At 37.8% G+C, this 20,668-nt stretch overlaps 1 protein-coding gene across 4 annotated transcripts in view; it reads right to left on the bottom strand.

The window, feature by feature from the left end:
• PPIG (peptidylprolyl isomerase G) overlaps positions 1-20,668 on the bottom strand; it is a 44,046-nt gene that overhangs the window by 17,267 nt on the left and 6,111 nt on the right. For all 4 annotated transcript variants that reach the window (XM_079782586.1, XM_079782585.1, XM_079782587.1 and 1 more), the window contains 8 exons: positions 16,487-16,534; positions 14,414-14,491; positions 14,239-14,313; positions 13,768-13,875; positions 13,089-13,133; positions 10,642-10,729; positions 4,582-4,611; positions 4,355-4,494 (listed from right to left, as the gene is read on the bottom strand). In XM_079782586.1, the coding sequence (XP_079638712.1) occupies positions 4,355-4,494; positions 4,582-4,611; positions 10,642-10,729; positions 13,089-13,133; positions 13,768-13,875; positions 14,239-14,313; positions 14,414-14,474 (547 nt within the window). In that variant the 5' untranslated portion in view covers positions 14,475-14,491; positions 16,487-16,534. The remainder of the gene's footprint in view (positions 1-4,354; positions 4,495-4,581; positions 4,612-10,641; positions 10,730-13,088; positions 13,134-13,767; positions 13,876-14,238; positions 14,314-14,413; positions 14,492-16,486; positions 16,535-20,668) is intronic.

Genomic DNA, 20,668 nt, shown 5'->3' on the forward strand with positions numbered 1-20,668 from the left:
AAAAATCCTTAAGACATAGGTATTGACTTTACTAACAACAACCAAACTCTAGAACATTTTACTTGTAAAAACCTAAGGTAAGAAAATACTGCCTGAACCATATATAATTTAATTTACTAAAGTAACCACAATAAATGCAATAAAGAAAAAAAGACAGAAAATGATACCTTTCCTGTTTATTTGAGATCTATAGACACAATGAACTTCAAATGAAACCTTTATGTTGATGAAAATCTCTAGTGTCTAGACCATCATCAAAATAAATTTTGAAATAAAGAAAACTATTCGTAAAATAGGTCTCCTTTAGATATTTTTATTCCACATTACTGTCTCCTCTTTCAAGCATTTCTAAATTTAACATCCCACTGTTTTCCAGTAAAAGACCATCATCACAGCTCTTAATTCCTGGGTAAGGACATCGAAATGGAACCCTGTCACCATAGTCTCTCTGGTGTTCTCCACTGTCTCCTCAGTGCAAGATTCACCAGCTGCTTCCTGTACTGTATTCTTCTTTCTGTACTGCCAAGCAATGTGTTTCCTGCCACATATATGCAAAATTTCTGCTCATATAACTATTTATTTATTGCAATGTTGCCATAATTCATAATTCAGAACTTGTGTTTCGGTGTACTCTGCAATGTAGCAATGACTCTGTTTCTTGTTGCATGGCCATGGTGGACAGACCTCTCTTAACAACAACTGAAGTGAACTCTGAAAAGACCAATATAACCTGAGGTCATGCCAGGTCCAAAAAAACAGGAAATACCTTAATCAAGATAGTAGTTTCATTTTCTGGAGCTCTGTGTTCTATCCTCCACTACTATGCCCCCTGAAAGCCTCTACAGGGATGTACTTTTTATTAGTCTCTAGTTTCCACCTCAGCATCTGTTGAAGGTTCTTCTGACTCTGAACCTTCTCAAGCACATTCAAATAGCCACAAAAAGCAGAATTTCCAATCTTGCAACAGCAAAGGGAGAAAGGCCCCAGAAGATTGCCCAGACTCACCAAGACCATTTACAGGTGGGCCCAGACAGTCAGATTTCTTCAGAAGTCTTTTTGTTTTCTTTCATGAAGTTAGAAAAAGAAAAAAAAAAGATTCTGTATTTATTTCTTTTTAAACTGGGGTATAAATCTCTCAAACAAGGTTTTAAATGTAATGATGGTGAACACCACAGTGTTGCACAAAGCTTTTTGAATATTCACAATTTAAAATTGTAAGGAGGCCATGAAATTTATAAATTGTATGTAAGATACAGCTCTGCCTTAAAAAAAAAGATTATATATGCCGAAACCGGTTTGGCTCAGTGGATAGAGCGTCGGCCTGCGGACTCAAGGGTCCCAGGTTCGATTCCGGTCAAGGGCACGTACCTTGGTTGCGGCACATCCCCAGTAGGGAGTGTGCAGGAGGCAGCTGATCGATGTTTCTCTCTCATCGATGTTTCTAGCTCTCTATCCCTCTCCCTTCCTCTCTGTAAGAAATCAATAAAATATATTAAAAAAAAAAAAGATTATATAGATGCATGACAAAATCCATTCTGACCAATGTTCTAAATGGTAACTGAAGGACTGTAGACTAACACGTGCCAAACTGTGCACTCAAACATAATGGTATTTTCCTCTTTCCACAGTGTTATCCAGAATAGCGCAGGCATGGTTGGAAACAAATCTAACCTCTTCAGGAACTATGGGGAGACATTAATCTTCCCCAACTGCTGAAACTGGTAAGGGCAAAGTTTGCTACCTTAACATGAGATCGAGGAACACACACTAAGATGCTACATCAACTTTCAGTACAACTTCCTGGCCACAACATCATGGGCAAAATTAGCATTTATCTCTTCAAGTGAAAAGACATTATAAGAGCACAAATAATATATAAAGAGTGAAGACAATCATTCATTTTCTCTTCCTTTCAGCAAATATTCAAACACTGATCCTTTAATACCCAAAAATCCCCACAAAAAACTGTTGTAACAGTTAATAGAGAATCTATGATTACGGTTTATGATTTAAAATGTAACCTTTTAAAAATTACTTCAATCTCTAAATATTCCACACAGCAGTCTTAACTTTTATAAGCAGAAAATAGATCCTGGCACAGAGACCTTAAAGACTACAAAATGAAAGGAGAAGAAAAAACTATAGTTAGTATAGAATAAAAGATGAAGATTTCCTAGATGATATGGGGAAAAATAATCTTAAAACCAAAATATTCCAATTGTACAGGTGACACTCTCAAGGATTAAGTATAAGTAGGTTCAGGGTCTAAAATTTGCAAATAATACAGATGGCTTATTAATTTTTTCTTTTTAAACAATGTATAAGGTATGTAAATGTCTAATCACCATGCTGTATTCCGAAAACTCATATAGTAATTGTATGTCAGCTATAATTAAAAGTTTAAAAAATTTTTAAATTAAAGATACTCAACAACTATTCTTTTATTTAAACCCTTACTCAAGGATATGCTTTTCATTGATTCTAGAGAGAGAAAAAAACATCAATGTGAGAGAGATACATCAGTGGGTTGCCTCCTGGACACACCCCAACCAGGATTGAACCCACAACCTGGGTATGTGCCCTCAACCCTTCGGTGCATGGGATGATGTTCTAGCCAACTGAGACACACAAGCCAGGGCAACACCTCATTCTTTTTCTTTTTCTACTTTTATTGAATTCAGAGGAAAAGGGAGAGGGAGAGGTAGAAACATCAATTATGAGAGAGAATCATTGACTGGCTGCCTCCTGCAAGCCCCACACTGGGGATCAAGCCCACAACCCAGGAATGTGCCCTGATTGGGAATTGAATCGTGACTTCCTGGTTCACAGGTCAACACTCAATCACTGAGCCACGCCAGGTGGGCCAACACCTCATTATTTACTGAATCTTCATGAACACAGGCATGCATTATACCTGTTGTTTGTAAATCAAGATAGGTAGGCAGACTCATGAACACCAAGAAGTTATATACACAGTCCTATTATGAGCTGCAGCATATATTCCTGAAATGGTTTATGAGGTACATATCTGATATGACAAAAAAAGAAAGGAATCTATCAGAATCAAAATTAAGCGCAGAGACAGAAAATAAAAAATAAGCCTTCTCTATGACCATATTGGGTCTTTCAAAATTAAAACAAAACAAATTGTGCGTATTTCTTTTATAGATATGATTTCAGAGAGGGGGGAAAGAGGGGGGAGAGAGAGAGAAACATCAATGATGAGAGAGAATCACTGATCAGCTGCCTCCTGCACGGCCCTCACTGGGGACCAAGCCCACAACCTGAGCATGTACCCTGACCAGGAACTGAACCTTAATTTCCTGGTTCATAGATCAACACTCAACCACTAAGCGACGCCAGCCAGGCAAAATGTACGTATTTCTAAATGTTACAGAGGAACTCAGTATACCTAAAACTTGAGAACAGAATGTTCTACTTAAGTCAATTCTGAAAGGAATGTTAGACTAATGATTTAGTGACATAACAGAAAGAGCTCTAGATTTGGAGCCAGCAAACTAACTTGGGTTTGAGGCATAGTTCCCTGATGTGGTACATATATCTTCATCTGTAAAATAGGGGAAATATTATAGAACTTTTGTGAAGATCAGAAAAGATTATAGATGACTCTTGCCTTTGTTAACCATGAAAAACTAAGTATTGATGTTATTGGTTCCTAGACTAGTAAGAATAGTCAGTTCAACATTTTATCGCTTTCTACACAAATTTGAAGGTAATTCCACTATTTTTAGAGTGTCAGACTCAATCATCTGTAATAAATGGTAGCAGTTACATATTTGATATGTAATATAAAGACTTAAAATATTTACTTAAAGTTCTTACCATTTCAGATAATATATCAAACTATTAGTCATGGTAACTTTAATTATCCTGGACTAAATAAAAGAAGTTTTTCAAACAAGCCAGATACTTCTGAATCTAAGCAGTACATGAAGGGGAAATAATTTATTCCTCTAAATTTTCTTAGTCTATGTTATTCTCCTCAATTGTCATCTTTTTTCCACTCTTTCTTTCCCTAGAACATAATTATTTTCCACGCTACCTAGACAACTAAATTTTTTTAAAGCTCCCCTCCCCCCCAAAAAAAGGTGGAAGCAGGACAAATTACTGCAAACTAATAATAAGAAAAAGTAAGTTGTTCTGTGGTAAATGAACAATGTATGAAATAAAACAAAACATGTTTTAAAAAAATGACATTTAAAAAACAAAAATATATTCAAAACTCAAAATCCAAATATTTATATCCACTTTAATGTAAACCTTATGCCAACTATTTAGAGTGTCTGCTGTTTTGTATGCATAAGAATTATCAGAAATATTTATTTTTTCTTACCTTTAGATTTGGGAATTAGCTCTCCACAACTGAGTATCCGCACCTCAGCAAATGGTTTGCTAGCTGCATCTGTTTTCTGATTTTCTATCTCCCTCACAACTTCTTGACCAGAAATCACTTGCCCAAAAACAACATGATGCCTAAAGAGTCACATAAAAGTGATTAAATAAAAGCTTCTTATTTTAATATTAATTTAAAGTAGGTTATAAAATTATTAAAATATTTACCCATCTAAATGAGGAGTTGGTTTTGTTGTTCTTTTGGAAATCATCAGACAGAAGAATAAAAACAAAGTCAGAGAAAAACAAAGTTAGCATCTCTACAAAGGAAAAGAAAATAACTGCATTGGAAACAAAGTTGTACAAACAAATCATACATCTTAACATAATACTTATTACATTAACCTTAAGGAGAATGGAATGCAATGTGCTTTCCACATAATGAATTTTCAAAAACTTGTTCTGATTATAAAAGTAATACCTACACATTGCTGAAAACTTCCATGTATTTAAAGTTAACATTTTGGTGTTATTTCTATCCATCCATGTTTTTTGCATGTGACTGGGTTCTTACTGAATATTCACGGTTGTATATTGTTCTACTATATGGACATATCAAAATTTGTGAAACCATTCCACTAGTTAATGGTTTAACAATAGTATTTTTAATCTTAACATTTTAAATAGTTAAATCACAGATCATATTCTGATGGCTCTCATACATTTCCTGTTGAACCTGAACAGAAACATACAGTGTTTATAAATTGTTAAATTACCTGTCAACGTTTAAAATTTTGGATGCTTTTACATAAAAATCCAGATTTTAGACCTTCTGAAAACCGGGAAGATGTAGAACCCGGCACATTTTAATAGTTGGCCAGACCGAGAATCCCTGCCTTCTTTAATACAGGAATTAATAGTTTGGTTCCTTGTCCCAGTAGTCTTTACTTATATTATTTAAGACCTGTAGCTTTTTGAGTTTGTTACCCCTGTCATAAAGTAAACTTCATGTTGAAGAGAGATCTTGATTAAAACTTTGGATAAGCCGAAACCGGTTTGGCTCAGTGGATAGAGCGTCGGCCTGCGGACTCAAGGGTCCCAGGTTTGATTCCGGTCAAGGGCATGTACCTTGGTTGCGGGCACATCCCCAGTAGGGGGTGTGCAAGAGGCAGCTGATCGATGATTCTCTCTCATCAATGTTTCTAACTCTCTATCCCTCTCTCTTCCTCTCTGGAAAAAATCAATAAAATATATTTAAAAAAAAAAAACTTTGGATAAAACTCCAAGAAAGAAAAAATTCCTTTTTTGTGACTAAAATATATTTTTAAAATCCTTTCTTTTTCCATATCAGCCTTAAAAGCTTTGTGGTTAAAAGAAGGCTGCTACTTGAGTAGCTAGTAGGACACACTAGGATGGGCATTGTATAAGATTTATTATTTTTTAAAAATCTTATCAAAAAAGACATTAGAATTTTGGAAGTAGAAATACCATTTAAGTTAACTAATAGTTAGCCCTAGCTGGTTTTGCTCAGTGGATAGAGCATTGACCTATGGACTGAAGGGTCCCAGGTTAGATTCCAGTCAAGGGCACATGCCCAGGTAGTGGGCTCGATTCACAGTAGGGGGTGTGCAGAGGGCAGCAGATCAATGATTCTCTCTCATCATTGATGTTTCTATCTCTCTCTCTCCCTCTCCTTTCCTCTCTGAAATCAATAAAAATATATCTGGGGGAAAAAAAAGTTAACCATTGGTTAAAGCACATACAATACTACTAAAAAAAAAATCTAACATATACATTTATTTTTAAAAGTCCACCTTACTTTTAAAACTAATAACCCATTATTTCCTCACTGTTAATAGCTATGCTTACTTGAACTTGCTAAAAGCACCTAGAAATGTAAAAACCTAGGTGCATACTTAGTTTTTATTATGTTATATTCAATGTGCAGGCGTGTGTGTGTGTGTGTGTGTGTGTGTGTGTGTGTGTGTGTATAATCTGCATCTAGATACAGTTAATCCTCACTCCACAGATTTCATATTTGCAAGTTTACTTGCTCACTAGAATTTATTTGTAATCCCTAAAGCAATTTCATAGTTATTTTCATGGTCATTCTCAGACTGGTGAAAAAGGTTGTTGGTGAGAAATATGGAAAAATGGGAACTCTTATAACAGTGCTGGTAGAAACATAAAATGATGTAACCACTGTGAAAAACATTCTGATGGCTTCTCAAAAAGCTAAAAGTGCTCTGGCTGATGGGGCTCAGTTGCTTGTCCCGTGCACCAAAAGGTTGCTTGTTTGATTTCCAGTCAGGGCACATGCCCAAGTTGAGGAAGCCTATCAATGTTTAGTGCTCTCACATTAATGCTTCTCTTTCTTTCCCTTCCTCTCTCTCTAAAAATCAATTTTAAAAGTCTTTTAAAAAAAGTTAAACGCAAATTTCCACATGACCCAGCAGTTCCGACTCCTAGGTATGTAGCCAAAAGAACTGAAAACGGGGACTCATGGAAAGAGGTAAGATGAAATTAACACTTAGAGGGAAGATTCAGTGAATATACTTGAAAGATGTTATGAACTTAATAGAGATTTTGGTTAGCACAGAAGAATTTTATCTAAAAAAGGAAAATCAATTATCATGCCCAGTGTTAAGGATCTGATAAAATTGGCACTTACTGCTGATACTAAACTATACATCTTTTTGGAAGTCAATGCAGCAATATACAAAGAAAAACTTAAAAATGTGTAAAACAGCCCTAACTGGTTTGGCTCAGTGGATAGAGCGTCGGCCTGCGGACTGAAGGGTCCCAGGTTTGATTCTGGTCAAGGGCATGTACCTTGGTTGCGGGCACATCCCCAGTAGGGGATGTGCAGGAGGCAGCTAATCAATGTTTCTCTCATCGATGTTTCTAACTCTCTATTCCTCTCTGTAAAAAAAAAAAAAAAAAAAAAGTGTAAAACAGCCCAGCCAGTGTGGCTCAGTGGTTGAGCATGGACCATAAACTAGGTCAAGGTTCAATTCCAGTTCAGGACACATGCCCGATGGCAGGCTTGATCCTCAGTGGGAAGCATGCAGGAGGTAGCCGATCAATGATTCTGTCATCATTGATGTTTCTATCTCTCCCTCTCCCTTCCTCAATAAAAATATATTTTTAAGAAAATGTGTAAAACATTTCAGTAAGTAAACTTGCAGCAAAGTATAAACAATAAATAATTAAAATGCATCAAATAATAGGCACAACAATGTAGGTTAATTTGCCAAAACCGGTTTGGCTCAGTGGATAGAGCGTCAGCCTGCGGACTGAAGGGTCCCAGGTTCGATTCCGGTCAAGGGCATGTACCTTGGTTGCAGACACATCCCCAGTGGGGGTTGTGCAGGAGGCAGCTGGTCGATGCTTCTCTCTCATCCATATTTCTAACTCTCTCTTCCTCTCTGTAAAGAATCAATAAAATATATTTTTTAAAAAAATTAGGTTAATTACCCGGCCAGGTTGACTCAGTGGGTTGGAGCATTGTCCCGTTCACCAAAAAGGTTACAGGTTCAATTCAGGGCACATACCTAGGTTGCGGTTTCCATCCCTGGTTGATACACAAACAGGAGGCAACCAATCGGTATTTCTTTCTCACATTGATGTTTCTCTCTCTCTCAAATCAATACATATCCTCAGGTGAGAATAAAATATATATATAGGTTAATTATATAAATAAAGCACTGTACATTCAAACAATGTACTAACATGTAGCTATTAAAATGTTAATATTTAGTGATGTGAAAAGAGATTTTTATTATATTTGAAAATTGATTATAACAGTATATATACAACACTCACTCTACATACGTTTTTATTAGAAAGATGCTCTGGGGATGGGATTGTTTTCTTTTCATTTGTATGGACTAACTTTTCTTTCTTTCTTTCTTTCTTTCTTTCTTTCTTTCTTTCTTTCTTTCTTTCTTTCTTCTTTTTTTAAATATATTTTTATTGATTTCAGAGAGGAAGGGAGAGCCAAAATGGGTAGGGCTGTGTGGTCTAACTTTTCTACAAAAAACACAATAAAGTTGTTTTTGTTGGGAGAAAAAATATTAAAAATCAGGCCCGGCCAGGGTGGCTCAGTGGTTGAGCGCCAACCTATGAACCAGGATGTCAGGGTTCGATTCTGGTCAAGGACACATGCCCGGGTTGTAGGCTCAATCCCCAGTGGGTGGCGGGGTGTGTGAGTGCAGGAGGCAGCTGATCAATGATTCCCTCTCATCACTGATGTTTCTATCTCTCTCTCTCTTTCCCTTCCTCTCTGAAGTCGATAAAAAATATTTAAAAAAAATAAATAAAAAACATCAGAAACCCTATGGTGTGGGACAAAAGTAGGTTTACAGTTGTGAGTATATGAAACAGTTTATTCCTGTATTACTGTTTATTAATTATTGTATTACTTTCCATATAAACAACTGTAAACCTACTTTTCTACCACCCTGTATACACATAAGAGAGTATTATGCAGCTGCAAAAAAAGAATGAGATAGGATCAGTTCATATTTATGAACTGATCTGGAGTGATTTCCAGGACATATTGTTAAGTGAAAAGAGCAAATATTATAAATATACTACCTACTGCACAAGAAAAAAAGGGAAAATAAGAAAATATATATGTATCTGTGTTTATGTTTGCAGAAAGAAATGTAGGAATATAAACCAGGAACTAATGAGGTTGGTTACTAGCATGGATAGCTGGATATGGGGTGAAAAAATGGGAATGGAGTGAAGAGTTAGGAGAGAGTGATACCTCAACAGAATTTTAATTTTAACGTTTGGAATCATGTTAATGTTTTACAAACTTTAAAAATGAAAAGAAAAACACACACACACACACACACACACACACACACACACACACACACACAAACCCAGAACAAAACAAAACAACATGGGGAGAAGGAGAAGAGAACTAAAGGAAATGTAATCAGAAACAAATGTCCCTAACATGTTTTGAGTCATAAAACCACATAAAATTCACACCAAAAAAATACTAATCCAAGTAACTTTTAAACATGGTATTTTAACTACATACTCTATGTCTAAAGAAAAAGTAGCTATACATAAATAGTGAACTCTAGATAATAGGCTATTTTCAGTGATATAGGATGGTTTTTTGTTTTTTTTTAAGATTCATCGAGTAGAAATTTTGAAGATAAATGGAAGCCAGGTGTTTCACTGTTGAAGAAGAGTTACAAATATGGAATGGAAAAGCACTAGAATACACATGGTGCTGATGGACTTAGTTCTTCTCAGAGCAGGAGAGTTTAAGGCTCTTGAAAGGGAGAGCAGATCTGTTCCCATAGGACATGATAAAAAATACATATTACTAACAAGAGCTCTGGGTCACAATTTTTTTATAGTCAGAATTACAAAACATCAGCAGTATTAGCTTTGGGGTTACAAATATATTTTAGTGAGTAGGTAAATTCACATATACAGAATCTTAATGAGGACTGATTTTATTTTACTTTTTGTAATTATGTAATTTATGGAGAGATACTCTGTAAATATCCTATTCCTTGTTAAATATGCCCTCTAGACCAGCCAGCATGGCTCAGTGGTTGAGCGTTGACCCATGAACCAGGAGGTCACAGTTCGATTCCTGGTCAGGGCACATGCCCAGGTTGGGGCCTCAATCCCCAGTGTGGGCGTGCAGGAGGCAGCTGATCAATCATTATTTCCCTCCCTCCCTCCCTCCCTCCCTTCCTCCCTCCCTCCCTCTCCCTTCCTGTCTGAAATCAATAAATATTTATTTAAAAAGAAAAAAATATAGTTTTTAAAAATATATATGCCCACTAAATTTACCACCTAAATCTTTCCTTAATCAATTATTGAGATGACTGCAAATATAGTGATTTTTCTACTGCATCATTCCTTTTACAATAATGAGTTGATATTCTACTAAGGGACAGCTTTTGTGTTTCCCATTATTCACTAATTTTTTATACCTATGGACTCCTAGACTTGTTTTATTTGACAATCCAATACTTTTTGATGGTCAAATTGTCCTAAAGATGGCCAGTGGAAACACCACCCCTTCAAACTGGGTCCTGTCTTCTTGACAAGTTTTCATCATTTGAAAACTTTAGTACAATTCAACTCCCATAATATTCCCTTCTTCAACAATTCCTTGTTCTCCCTTCTTTAAAAATGCCCACCCCTTATGGGGCCCTCCTCTATTTATTAGGGATCAAGGGCAGGCACACAGAAAAATGACACACCAAGAGAAATATTTTCAGCTATCAGATCATAAATACTTACATGAAAAACTGAGAACCATTTGTATCCTTCCCTCTGTTGGCCATTGATAAGAGAAATTCTTTGTTGTGTTTAACAGCAAAACTCTCATCTACAGAGAAGCAAAGTTTTCAATTACATTACTTATAAACTACCCCCCAAAATTATTTCCACTCCTCTTCATGTCTTATGTCCATGTCATGTGCTCTTTAGTACCAGCAAAATTTAGGTAAAAGTCAGATTAAAAGAAGAATCAAATATTAAGCAATTTCCTTCCCCGTCTTTTTAAAGTTTTTTTTTTTTTTTTAAATCACCTCACCACAGGATATGTTTATTGATTTTAGAGAGGAAGGTACAGAGAAACATCATGAGACAGAAATATTGATCAGTGGTCTTCTGTATGTATGTGCGCCCTGACCAAGGATGGAACCTACAACCCAGACACATGACTTGACCAGGAATGGAACCCGTAAGCTTTTTGTGTATGGGACCACACTCCAACCAATCAAGCCACCCAGCTGGGGCTCTACATCTTTTTATATTAAAATATTTCTAATTTTCAATCCCTTGCTATAAACTCCAATTACTCTATCAACCCCCTTTCTTTCCATTTACATTTGTCCTTTATGTTTTTTTGGAAAAGGCAAATTTCTTTGTTTAAACAAAAAAATGAAACTTACCTAAAAAGCAAGAGAAGAATCCAGATAGAATTTTTTTATATTGCCCCCCCTCTTAAGAATTGAAAATAAGGAATGCTTCACAAATTTGTGCATTATCTTTGTATATAATCTTCTCTGTATCATTCCAATTTTAGTATCTGTGCTGCCAAAGCCATACTATTTATTTTACTTCTGAGCTCAAAGGGTACATATTATTCTGAGCATAAAGAGGTACTCTTTAACTTAATCTCTGCCACAGCATCACTTAGTGCAAAGAGCAGCTTGCCTTCCAATCTTGCATTAGAATGAAAACTAAGCAAGTGAAATTTGAAACAAAATTCACTGAATACCAAAGGTGAAAGATGGATAACAAGAAATATTTCCCCATTCACATGTTCATAGTCTTTCAAATGATCTTCACATCAATAAAAAATTCTAGCGAGAAAACTCAAATCTGGGAAAAATGTTATAGCTACATTTTGGAATATCAAGGAGAGTTTAAAAATTTTTTTACAGAAAAAAGGACCCAAAATTTGGATATTGTTACTAAGAAATACTGCTGAATCACCTTTAATAAAGGTTAAGATCATTCAATATCCATTTATGGTAAAGACTCTCAACACAGTGGGTACAGAGAGAATATGCCTCAGTATAATAAAGGCCATATGTAACAAACCCACAGCTATGGGATACTGAATGGTAAAAAGCTGAAAGCTTTCCCTCTAAGATCAGAATGAGATAAAGATGACCACTCTTGCCACTTTTATTCAACAGTAGAGGCCCAGTGCACAAATTCGCACACCGGCGTGGTCCCTTGGCCTGGCCTGCACACTCTCGCAATCTGGGACCCCTCGGGGGATGTCAGAGAGCCGGTTTCAGCCTGATCCCTGCAGGCCAGGCCGAGGGACCCCACTGGTGCACCATCCGGGCCGGGGAGGGACCGCGGGAGGGCTCCAGGGCGTGTCCGGCAGTCTTGCCCAGTCCTCACTGGCTGGACCCCAGCAGCAAGCTAACCTACAGGTCGGAGCATCTGCCCCCTGGTTGTCAGTGCACGTCACAGTGACTGGTCCAATGGTCAAAAGAATGGTCAGCACTTAGCATATTAGGCTCGGACATCCCTCGCAATCTGGGACTGCTGGCTCCTAACCGCTCGCCTGCCTGCCTACCTGATCACCCCTAACCACTCTGCCTGCCTGCCTGACCACCCCTAAATGCCTCTGCCTTGGCCCCCGCCGCTGCAGCTTCATCTGGAAGGATGACTGGAAGGTTATTCGCTGTCCGGTCTAATTAGCATATTTCGCTTTTTTTTATTATAGATCACTTAAATCCTTCAAATAGTATGATATATGTATGTCCTACACCACAAACAAAAATTCTATCTCTATAAAAAGTCTATAATTTAAAAAATATATTTTTTTATTGATTTTTTGAGAGGTAAGAAGAGGGAGAGAGAAAGAGAAACATCAATGTGAGAGCAGAACATTAGTTGGCTGCCTCCTACAAGCTACCTACTGGGGATAGAACCTGCAACCTGGGCTTTGTGTCCTGATTAGGAATTGAACTAGCAACCTTTCAGTGCATGGTACAATGCCCAACCAACTGAGCCAAACTGGCCGGGGCATATTTTATAAAAACTTTCACAAGAAAATTTACCTAACAACAAAAATTACCTCCAGAGTAGTTGAAGGTAGATGGATATTAGTACTGTAAACACTGTTTAGTAAATAATCTTATTGATTTAATAGAGAAAATCAAGTGAATAAAACAGAAACCATTAAAAACACAATTTAAAATAAAAGTAAACAGTTTTACCTTCAAAAAATCCTCCATAAATAGATTCCCCTCCTCGTCCATTTCCTAGGGATGAAAAACATGCATTCTTAGAACTCTCAAGACAGTAATGTCTTTCAAGGTGCTACCTAAACAAAATGCTTCTTAGAAAGTTAGTGCTTGAATGACTTTCAATACTACTCAAAGGTTCATAGCAAATCGTAGTCAATACCGACAAGATCCCAAATTACTTTCTTTCCCTTACGATATAATAGTAAGAATATGGCAAAATCTATTAAGATAAGGGACACACACACACACACACACACACGTCAATTCTAATGATGATTATGTAGGTTTTTCAACAGAAATTACTGACCATTTTGAAAATGTCTTTAAAATAGAATCTTGATGTATTTTTAATAAAAAATAAAGGTAAAAACTGTACGGTAGGTAAGGATTACTAGCTGTGAGGAAATCAAACACATACACTGATAGGTTACTAATGGAGAAATACAGTATTTTGTTTTTTATCAAGAAGCAAATTTCTGAAATTAATTCATACTTCAAAGGTGAAATTATTTCCTGTGCTTCCTTCTTTTAACTTATTTCTATGAGTACTTCTAATTGATAGGGCAAAAAAAACAAAAAAAACCTGAAGATTTGAGATCTATGATATTTAACAAGGAATATATAATTTTTTTGTGAATCAAAGTCTTACCTTCACTGAAGTCACCACCCTGAACCATAAAATCTTTGACAACTCTGTGAAAGAGACAACTCTTATAATGCAATGGCTTCTGAGTTGATTTCCCTGTTCCCTTTTCACCTATAAAAAAGAAAAATTAGTAGGCCATTTAGTAGAAAGAAAAGCAAGGAAGTAGTATTAAAGCATAATTAATGATGAAAGCTTTCACCCTGTAAAATAAATAATATAGATTTTTTTAAACTATTGAATTTTCACTCGCTCGAGAATTTTTTAAAAAATTCATTAAAAAAATCCTGAAGAGTGCTGAAATGTAGAAATCAATGTCCAATAAAATCCCATACAACTAATATTTCTAAAAATTACTTTAACACAATGCTGCATAATTTGCATGTTAAGAATAAAAAGTAATATGCATAAAGAAATCTAAAATTTGTTTAAATAAAAATGGGACTACTGTTAGGGAAATTGAAAATATCCACAAACCTGTACAAAGACAACGGAAGTTCTCGCATGTTTTGGGACACACATCAGAAAATAATTCAAAGACAACTCTTCCAGCTTAAAAAAAAAAAAAAAGGAGTTGGTTTAAACTTCCTTACTAATTTAAAATATTAAATACTCATTTATAAATGTTAAATAAGAACATTGATCTTCTTACCTGGTTGATTATTAATGGCGATGTCAAAAAAACATCGTGGACGTTGAACCTTTATTCCCATGGCTCCAATATTTCAATCTATGAGTAAAAAACAGTTTTCAGACAAAGATTTCTTCATAAATTTCTGTAAAAAATATTTTGTGGAGCATAAACTAGAAATGTAGTTTGAAATTTGATATTTACTTCCATGGCACAAAACATAAAGATTCTTTTCTTTTAGAGATAGATTGCATTTTATGAGGCACGCAGAAAAGACAGGGGGAAAAAGGCTTAGCCCTGGACAATGTGGCTCAGTTGGAGCATCCTCCCATGCACAGAAGGGTCTTGGGTTGGATTCCCCGTCAGGGTGAATATAGGAGGCAATCAATTGATGTTTCTCTTTCTCTCTCTCTAAAGATCAATAGAAACATAAAAAAGAAAAAGAAAAGGCTTAGCCATTATACAATACCAAAGGCCCAGTGTATGAAATTCATGCACGAGTAGGGACCCTAGGCCTGGCCGGCAATCAGGGCCCATCAGGTTCCCTGCCTCCCCGCCTCCTCCTTCCCTTGCCATCCTCACGCTGCCGCCACCACGCAGTTCCCCCTGCCTCCCTGCCTCTTCCTTCCTTTGCTCCCTCAGCACCCGACCGCCGCTGCTGGTCACCCGCCATGTCCCGTACCACCCCGATGGTCAGCACACATCATAGAGATCCAGCGAACTGCCATTCTCCCAGCTGAACTCCCGAGGAGACACTTTGCATATTAGCCTTTTATGTATATAGACTAGGGGCCCGGTGCACAAAATTCATGCACTGGGGGGTCGTGGGTCCCTCTCACATACTGGGAGCCCTCAGGGGATGTCCTACTGACGGCTTATGTGGGGAGCGGGCCTAAGCCATACTCTGGCCTCCCTTTGTGGGAGGCAACGGGGCTGATCAGGGGAAGGCACCAGCCCCATCACCGCGCTGCTGCAGCCACTGCTAGACACCGCAGCCACCAAGGTGTTTTTATCAACACGGACTCCAGTCCCTTCACCAAGAAAAAATGACAACTTTCTTTAGGCATTTTCAAGATGTGTCTTTCATAGGATATGCATTTATTTATTTATTTTTTATCCTCACCTGAGGATATGTTTCCATTGACTTTTAGAGAATGTGGAAGAGAAAGGGAAAGACAGAGAGAAACATCAAAGTGAGAGGAACACTTTGATTGGTTGCCTCCTGCATGAGCCCTGATCTGGGCCCCGGCCAGGGAGGAGCCTGCAACCTAGGTACATGCCCTTGATCAGAATCGAACCCAGACCTGCTGTCTGCAGGGTGAGGCATTATCCACCTAGTCAAACCAGGTAGGGCAGGATATGACATTTCTTAGCCCTCCAGCAGCAGACCTTCGTTTTTTTCTCCAGAAGTGTAGTGGAAAAACCCTAGATCACCTTTTTGGATTCTTATTACCCAAGTTACTAAGAATATTACCAGTGGCATACAGGAAGCTTAGCCAATGTGCAGTCAGAAAAGGTGTTTCCTCTATAGTTCACACCAATCAACCGCTGGGCCCTGCCCAGGCCTAAAGCCTCTGGCCGAAGCTTTAGGCCTGGGCAGGCCCCTCCAGCTCCCTCTGATCACCGGCTCAACCCTGACCAGGCCTGCCCAGACCGAGGCTTTCGGCCTGGTGCCGCAGCGGACACCCAGCTCCCTGCTATCGATTGCAGGGGGTCTGCTTTGGCCTGGGGCCGGAGCAGACACCCAGCTCCCTGCTATGGATTGTAGGGGGTCTGCTCCAGCACCAGACCAAAAGCCTCCACCAGAGGTTTTCGGCCTGGTGCCGGAGCGGACCCCAGCTCCCTGCCATCCGTTGCAGGGGGTCCGCTCAGGGAGCCTATGTATGCAAATTAACCGCCATCTTGGTTGGGTTTATTTGCATACTTGCTCTGATTGGCTGGCGGGCGTGGCTTATGTAGCAGAGTGATGGTTAATTTCCATATCACTCCTTTATTAGAGAGGATAATTTCTATTTTAACAACCAAATATAGATTGCCACCCAAACAGAAACTGTATTAAGTCTGTATGACTAGTGAACTCAACAGGCAAATTACCTTTAAATAGAGAAAAATCAAGGACAAAATGATCCAATCCTTTCAGCCCTAGAAAACAAAAGGAAAGTTTTGATTTAAATGGTGGTTTTAAAAAGAAAACATGCAAATCTCTAAAAAAAACAAAGCAAAACAAAAATAAATCATCAAGGAAGAAAGGGGGATAATTTAACAACAGTAATAAATGGTTGATTTATATTTTGAGTAAAAGCACATTAAGTTTTACGTATGATATGTTCTAATCATGAACAATAGCATTTATTGATATGCTAGTGTAGACACAAAAAATCAGAAACATCAATAATGATAGAATTATTGATTGGCATGCCCCCCACAAAGATTGAGTACTGACAGGGAACCGAACGGTGACCTCCTGGTACATGGGTCGACACACAACCCTGACTCACAATGGCCCGGTGATCACAGAGATTTTTTAAAAGAGTAATTTCCAATACAGTATCCATTCCTCTGGAAACAAAATGCAAAACTCAAGGTTTTATGCTTTAAACTGGTTTATACCATAAACCAGTAAAATTCAACTACTAAAAATCTACTGTATGGAACTACCCTAAATTTAGAAAGCCTTTATGTATAAAGTTGGCCATCTTAGTGCTCATTTTAGTAACATATAATCAGAAGCAACCTATTAAATTTTACGAAAATTGGTTAAATTATAGTCTCTAGTTAAACAAAATATCAGCAATATTAAAGCAATGCTTATAAAAATTAATAATTGGGGAAATGCTCATAATTTGTTAAAAATAATCAACATAACAGTATATGTAACATAATTATAATCACATACACTACTCCTGTCCTACCAAGGCAAAGATTTACAAAAAGAAAAAAATGAGCCCTAACTGGTTTGGCTCAGTGGATAGAGCTTTGGCCTGTGGACTGAAGGATCCCAGGTTCGATTCCAGTCAAGGGCATGTACCTTGGTTTTGGGCACATACCCAGTAGGGGGTGTGCAGGAGACAGCTGATAGATGTTTCTCTCTCATCGATGTTTCTAACTCTCTATCACTCTCCCTTCCTCTCTGTAAAAAAATCAATAAAATATATTTTAAAAAAAGAAAAGAAAAAAATGATTGAAAGGAAATAATCATTACTGTGTTTCAGCAATTTTCAACTAGTGTGCAACAAGAGGCACACTGTGTACTGCAAAAAATGTTTAAAACATGAAAGACCTGACTATTTAGTCACGGGAACTGACCTCCTTTTTCCTTGGATTGTCAAATAAAAAAATGACAACAGCCAATACCACAACAGCCGTCTAGTGTGAATAAATCAAAATTATAACAATATTTTTGGTCAGATAGGCAAAAATCATGTTTGGTGTGCCAAAGAATTTTAGTAATAAGTTTATGTGTGCCATGAGATGAAAAAAATTGAAAATCACTTGTTTGATTGTAAGACTGGAGACAGTTTTTGTCTCACTGTATTTCTTGTCTACTTTTAATAAACACAATTGCTATTATAAAGAAAAAGTGAATAATAAAAAAGAAAATGTATATATAATCTCCGAAGAATATATAGAATGTACACATCTGGGAGGGCTATTATATTTAGGTTATGCCACATAAGGATACTTTTCATAGATATAGATTAAAAAATGATAAATATGCCTTAATTCAAGAAAGACGAAAGATAGCAAATTATCATTAAAGGCACTACACAAATCTTGAGAACATAAATGCTCTAATATTTAAAGCTAATGAAGAACAATGGTGACACAATAGATGGCTCAACATTATGTCCCTAACACTATTCAAACCAGATTTTATCTAATCAGAAATAGGGCAGTATTTCCTCCATGAACTCCTGATACTACTCAAATAGTATCCAAAACCAAACACAAGACAAACATCTGGTCAACTTTTCTTTTTTTTTTTTCTCAAGAAAAAGTAAAAGAGAAAATAATTCAGGGAAAAATCAAGCCTATGCAATTTTCAGTAAAATAGATGAATTTCCTAAGAATGGTGAATAATGAAATCTTTTAGTGTAGCAGTCTATAGATGTTCTGTTTGCTGCAAATTTGTTTAATCTAAATGAGTTGCAGCTATTTCTATAAAATCGATATAAAAAAATAATCATATCTAGCCTCATTCCTATATAGCAATCACAAGTCTCCCCCATTAGATGAGGTATATGCTTCAGTTTGACCTAGTTTCCACTATTGCCTATTACAGTGATGGGCAACCTTTTGAGCTTGGTGTGTCAAACATCGCCAAAAAACTGAGCATAACTCGGGTAGTGTGTCACTTTGAGGAAAAAACATTATTTCGCAAATGTTTCATCCTCGGCATGTGGCCGCCTCAGCGGCCGCGTGTCATTAGAAATGGCTATGCGTGTCAGTGCTGACACGCGTGTCATAGGTTCGCCATCACTGGCCTATTAGCTGTTACCATTTATTATGTACTTGACCTCATGCACTCACCTCACCTGCCCTACCCCTTCAGAAATCTGAACTTGATATTTAATTTCATCTACTTTATTCAAAATAAAAATACTTAAAAATAAGATAATAAAGTTAATAACTTACCAAAAAAAAAAAAAATCACACAAAAACTGCATAAAATCCTGGCTTTTAGCTGTAACTTTATTTTATTTTTATAGTAATTTCATCTTTATTTTTATTTACTTTTTATATATGTACTAGAGGCCCAGTGCATGATTGAATCATGCACGTGTAGGGTCCCCTACACGCTTTCGCTTTCGATCACGGGGGAGCTGGGTGCCTGTCCGCTGGTGCACCAGGCCTTTCAGAAGCCTCTGGCGTGGCGGAGGCTTCTGAAAGGCCTGGTGCCTGAGCGGACAGGCACCCAGCTCCCACGCTTTTGCTTTTGATCGCAGGGGAGCTGGGTATCTGTCAGCTGGTGCACCAGGCCTTTCAGAAGCCTCCAGTGCGGCGGAGGCTTCTGAAAGGCCTGGTGCCTGAGCGGACAGGCACCCAGCTCCCACGCTTTTGCTTTTGATCGCTGGTGCACCAGGCCTTTCAGAAGCCTCCAGTGCGGCGGAGGCTTCTGAAAGGCCTGGTGCCTGAGCGGACAGGCACCCAGCTGCCACGCTTTTGCTTTTGATCGCAGGGGAGCTGGGTATCTGTCAGCTGGTGCACCAGGCCTTTCAGAAGCCTCTGCCCTGACAGAGGCTTCTGAAAGGCCTGGTGCCTGAGTGGACAGGCACCCAGCTCCCCCGCTTTTGATGGTCCGCGGCGGGACGTGAGCTCGCTGCCCCAGAGGCCCCTTCTGTGCCGCAGCACAGCCATGGCGCAGACGCTGAGCTCGAGCCGCCGCTGGCGACGCGAGCTCAGCGTCCCGCTGGCCCAATTGGCCACCCCGGCCACCCCGAGTCCCGCCCCCCCTGGCCAATTGCGGGCATAGCGAAGGTATGGTCAATTTGCATATTTGTCTATTATTAGGTAGGATGTTTATTGATTTCAGAGAGGAAGAGGGAGAGACAGACACATCAATGATGAGAGAGAATCATCGATCGACTGCCTCCTGCATGCCCCACACTGAGGATCGAGCCCATAACCCAGGCATGTGCCCTGACCGGGACTCAAACTGTGACCTCCTGGTTCATGGGTCAACAGCCAACTACTGAGTCACACCGGTGGGGCAAGCTGTAACTTTTAATATTTTTCACATATACTTCTACTTTTTTCTAAGTAGAGAGAATCACATGTTGATTTAAATGTTTATCAAAAATATCATAGTTACTTTTGTATGTGAATAGACATGTTATAATATTTTAAAATATAAGTGCTAGAATTATAAAGTTCTACAACAAATATGTATATTTCATAAAAATATGAGGTAACAAGTCATATATAAAAATGTAAATCTTTTAAGTTCATACATAAAATAATTTCCATATTCACCCAAAAGTAACATAAAGGATGGGGGTAGGGTTGGGGGACAAGCATATGGGCAACTAATTATTAAAATATACGGTGAAGGACAAGGTATTTATAATTAGGCAATAAAAAAATACAGTGACTTCATTATATTCAAAGAATCATTCACACAGTATGAGGGAATCAGTATATTACTGAATCTTAAAAAAGTAGATAGTAAATCCTTTTAAACTGTTAATATTAAGATGATCAGCAGGTTTTTGCCGTTTGATTCCCTTGGTTAATTCCCAAGTGCCCTTAAATATTCAGCATAGCCAGAGTACACTC

Source organism: Cnephaeus nilssonii (genome assembly GCF_951640355.1).
Source record: "Cnephaeus nilssonii genome assembly, chromosome: 10".
Taxonomy (NCBI): domain Eukaryota; kingdom Metazoa; phylum Chordata; class Mammalia; order Chiroptera; family Vespertilionidae; genus Cnephaeus; species Cnephaeus nilssonii.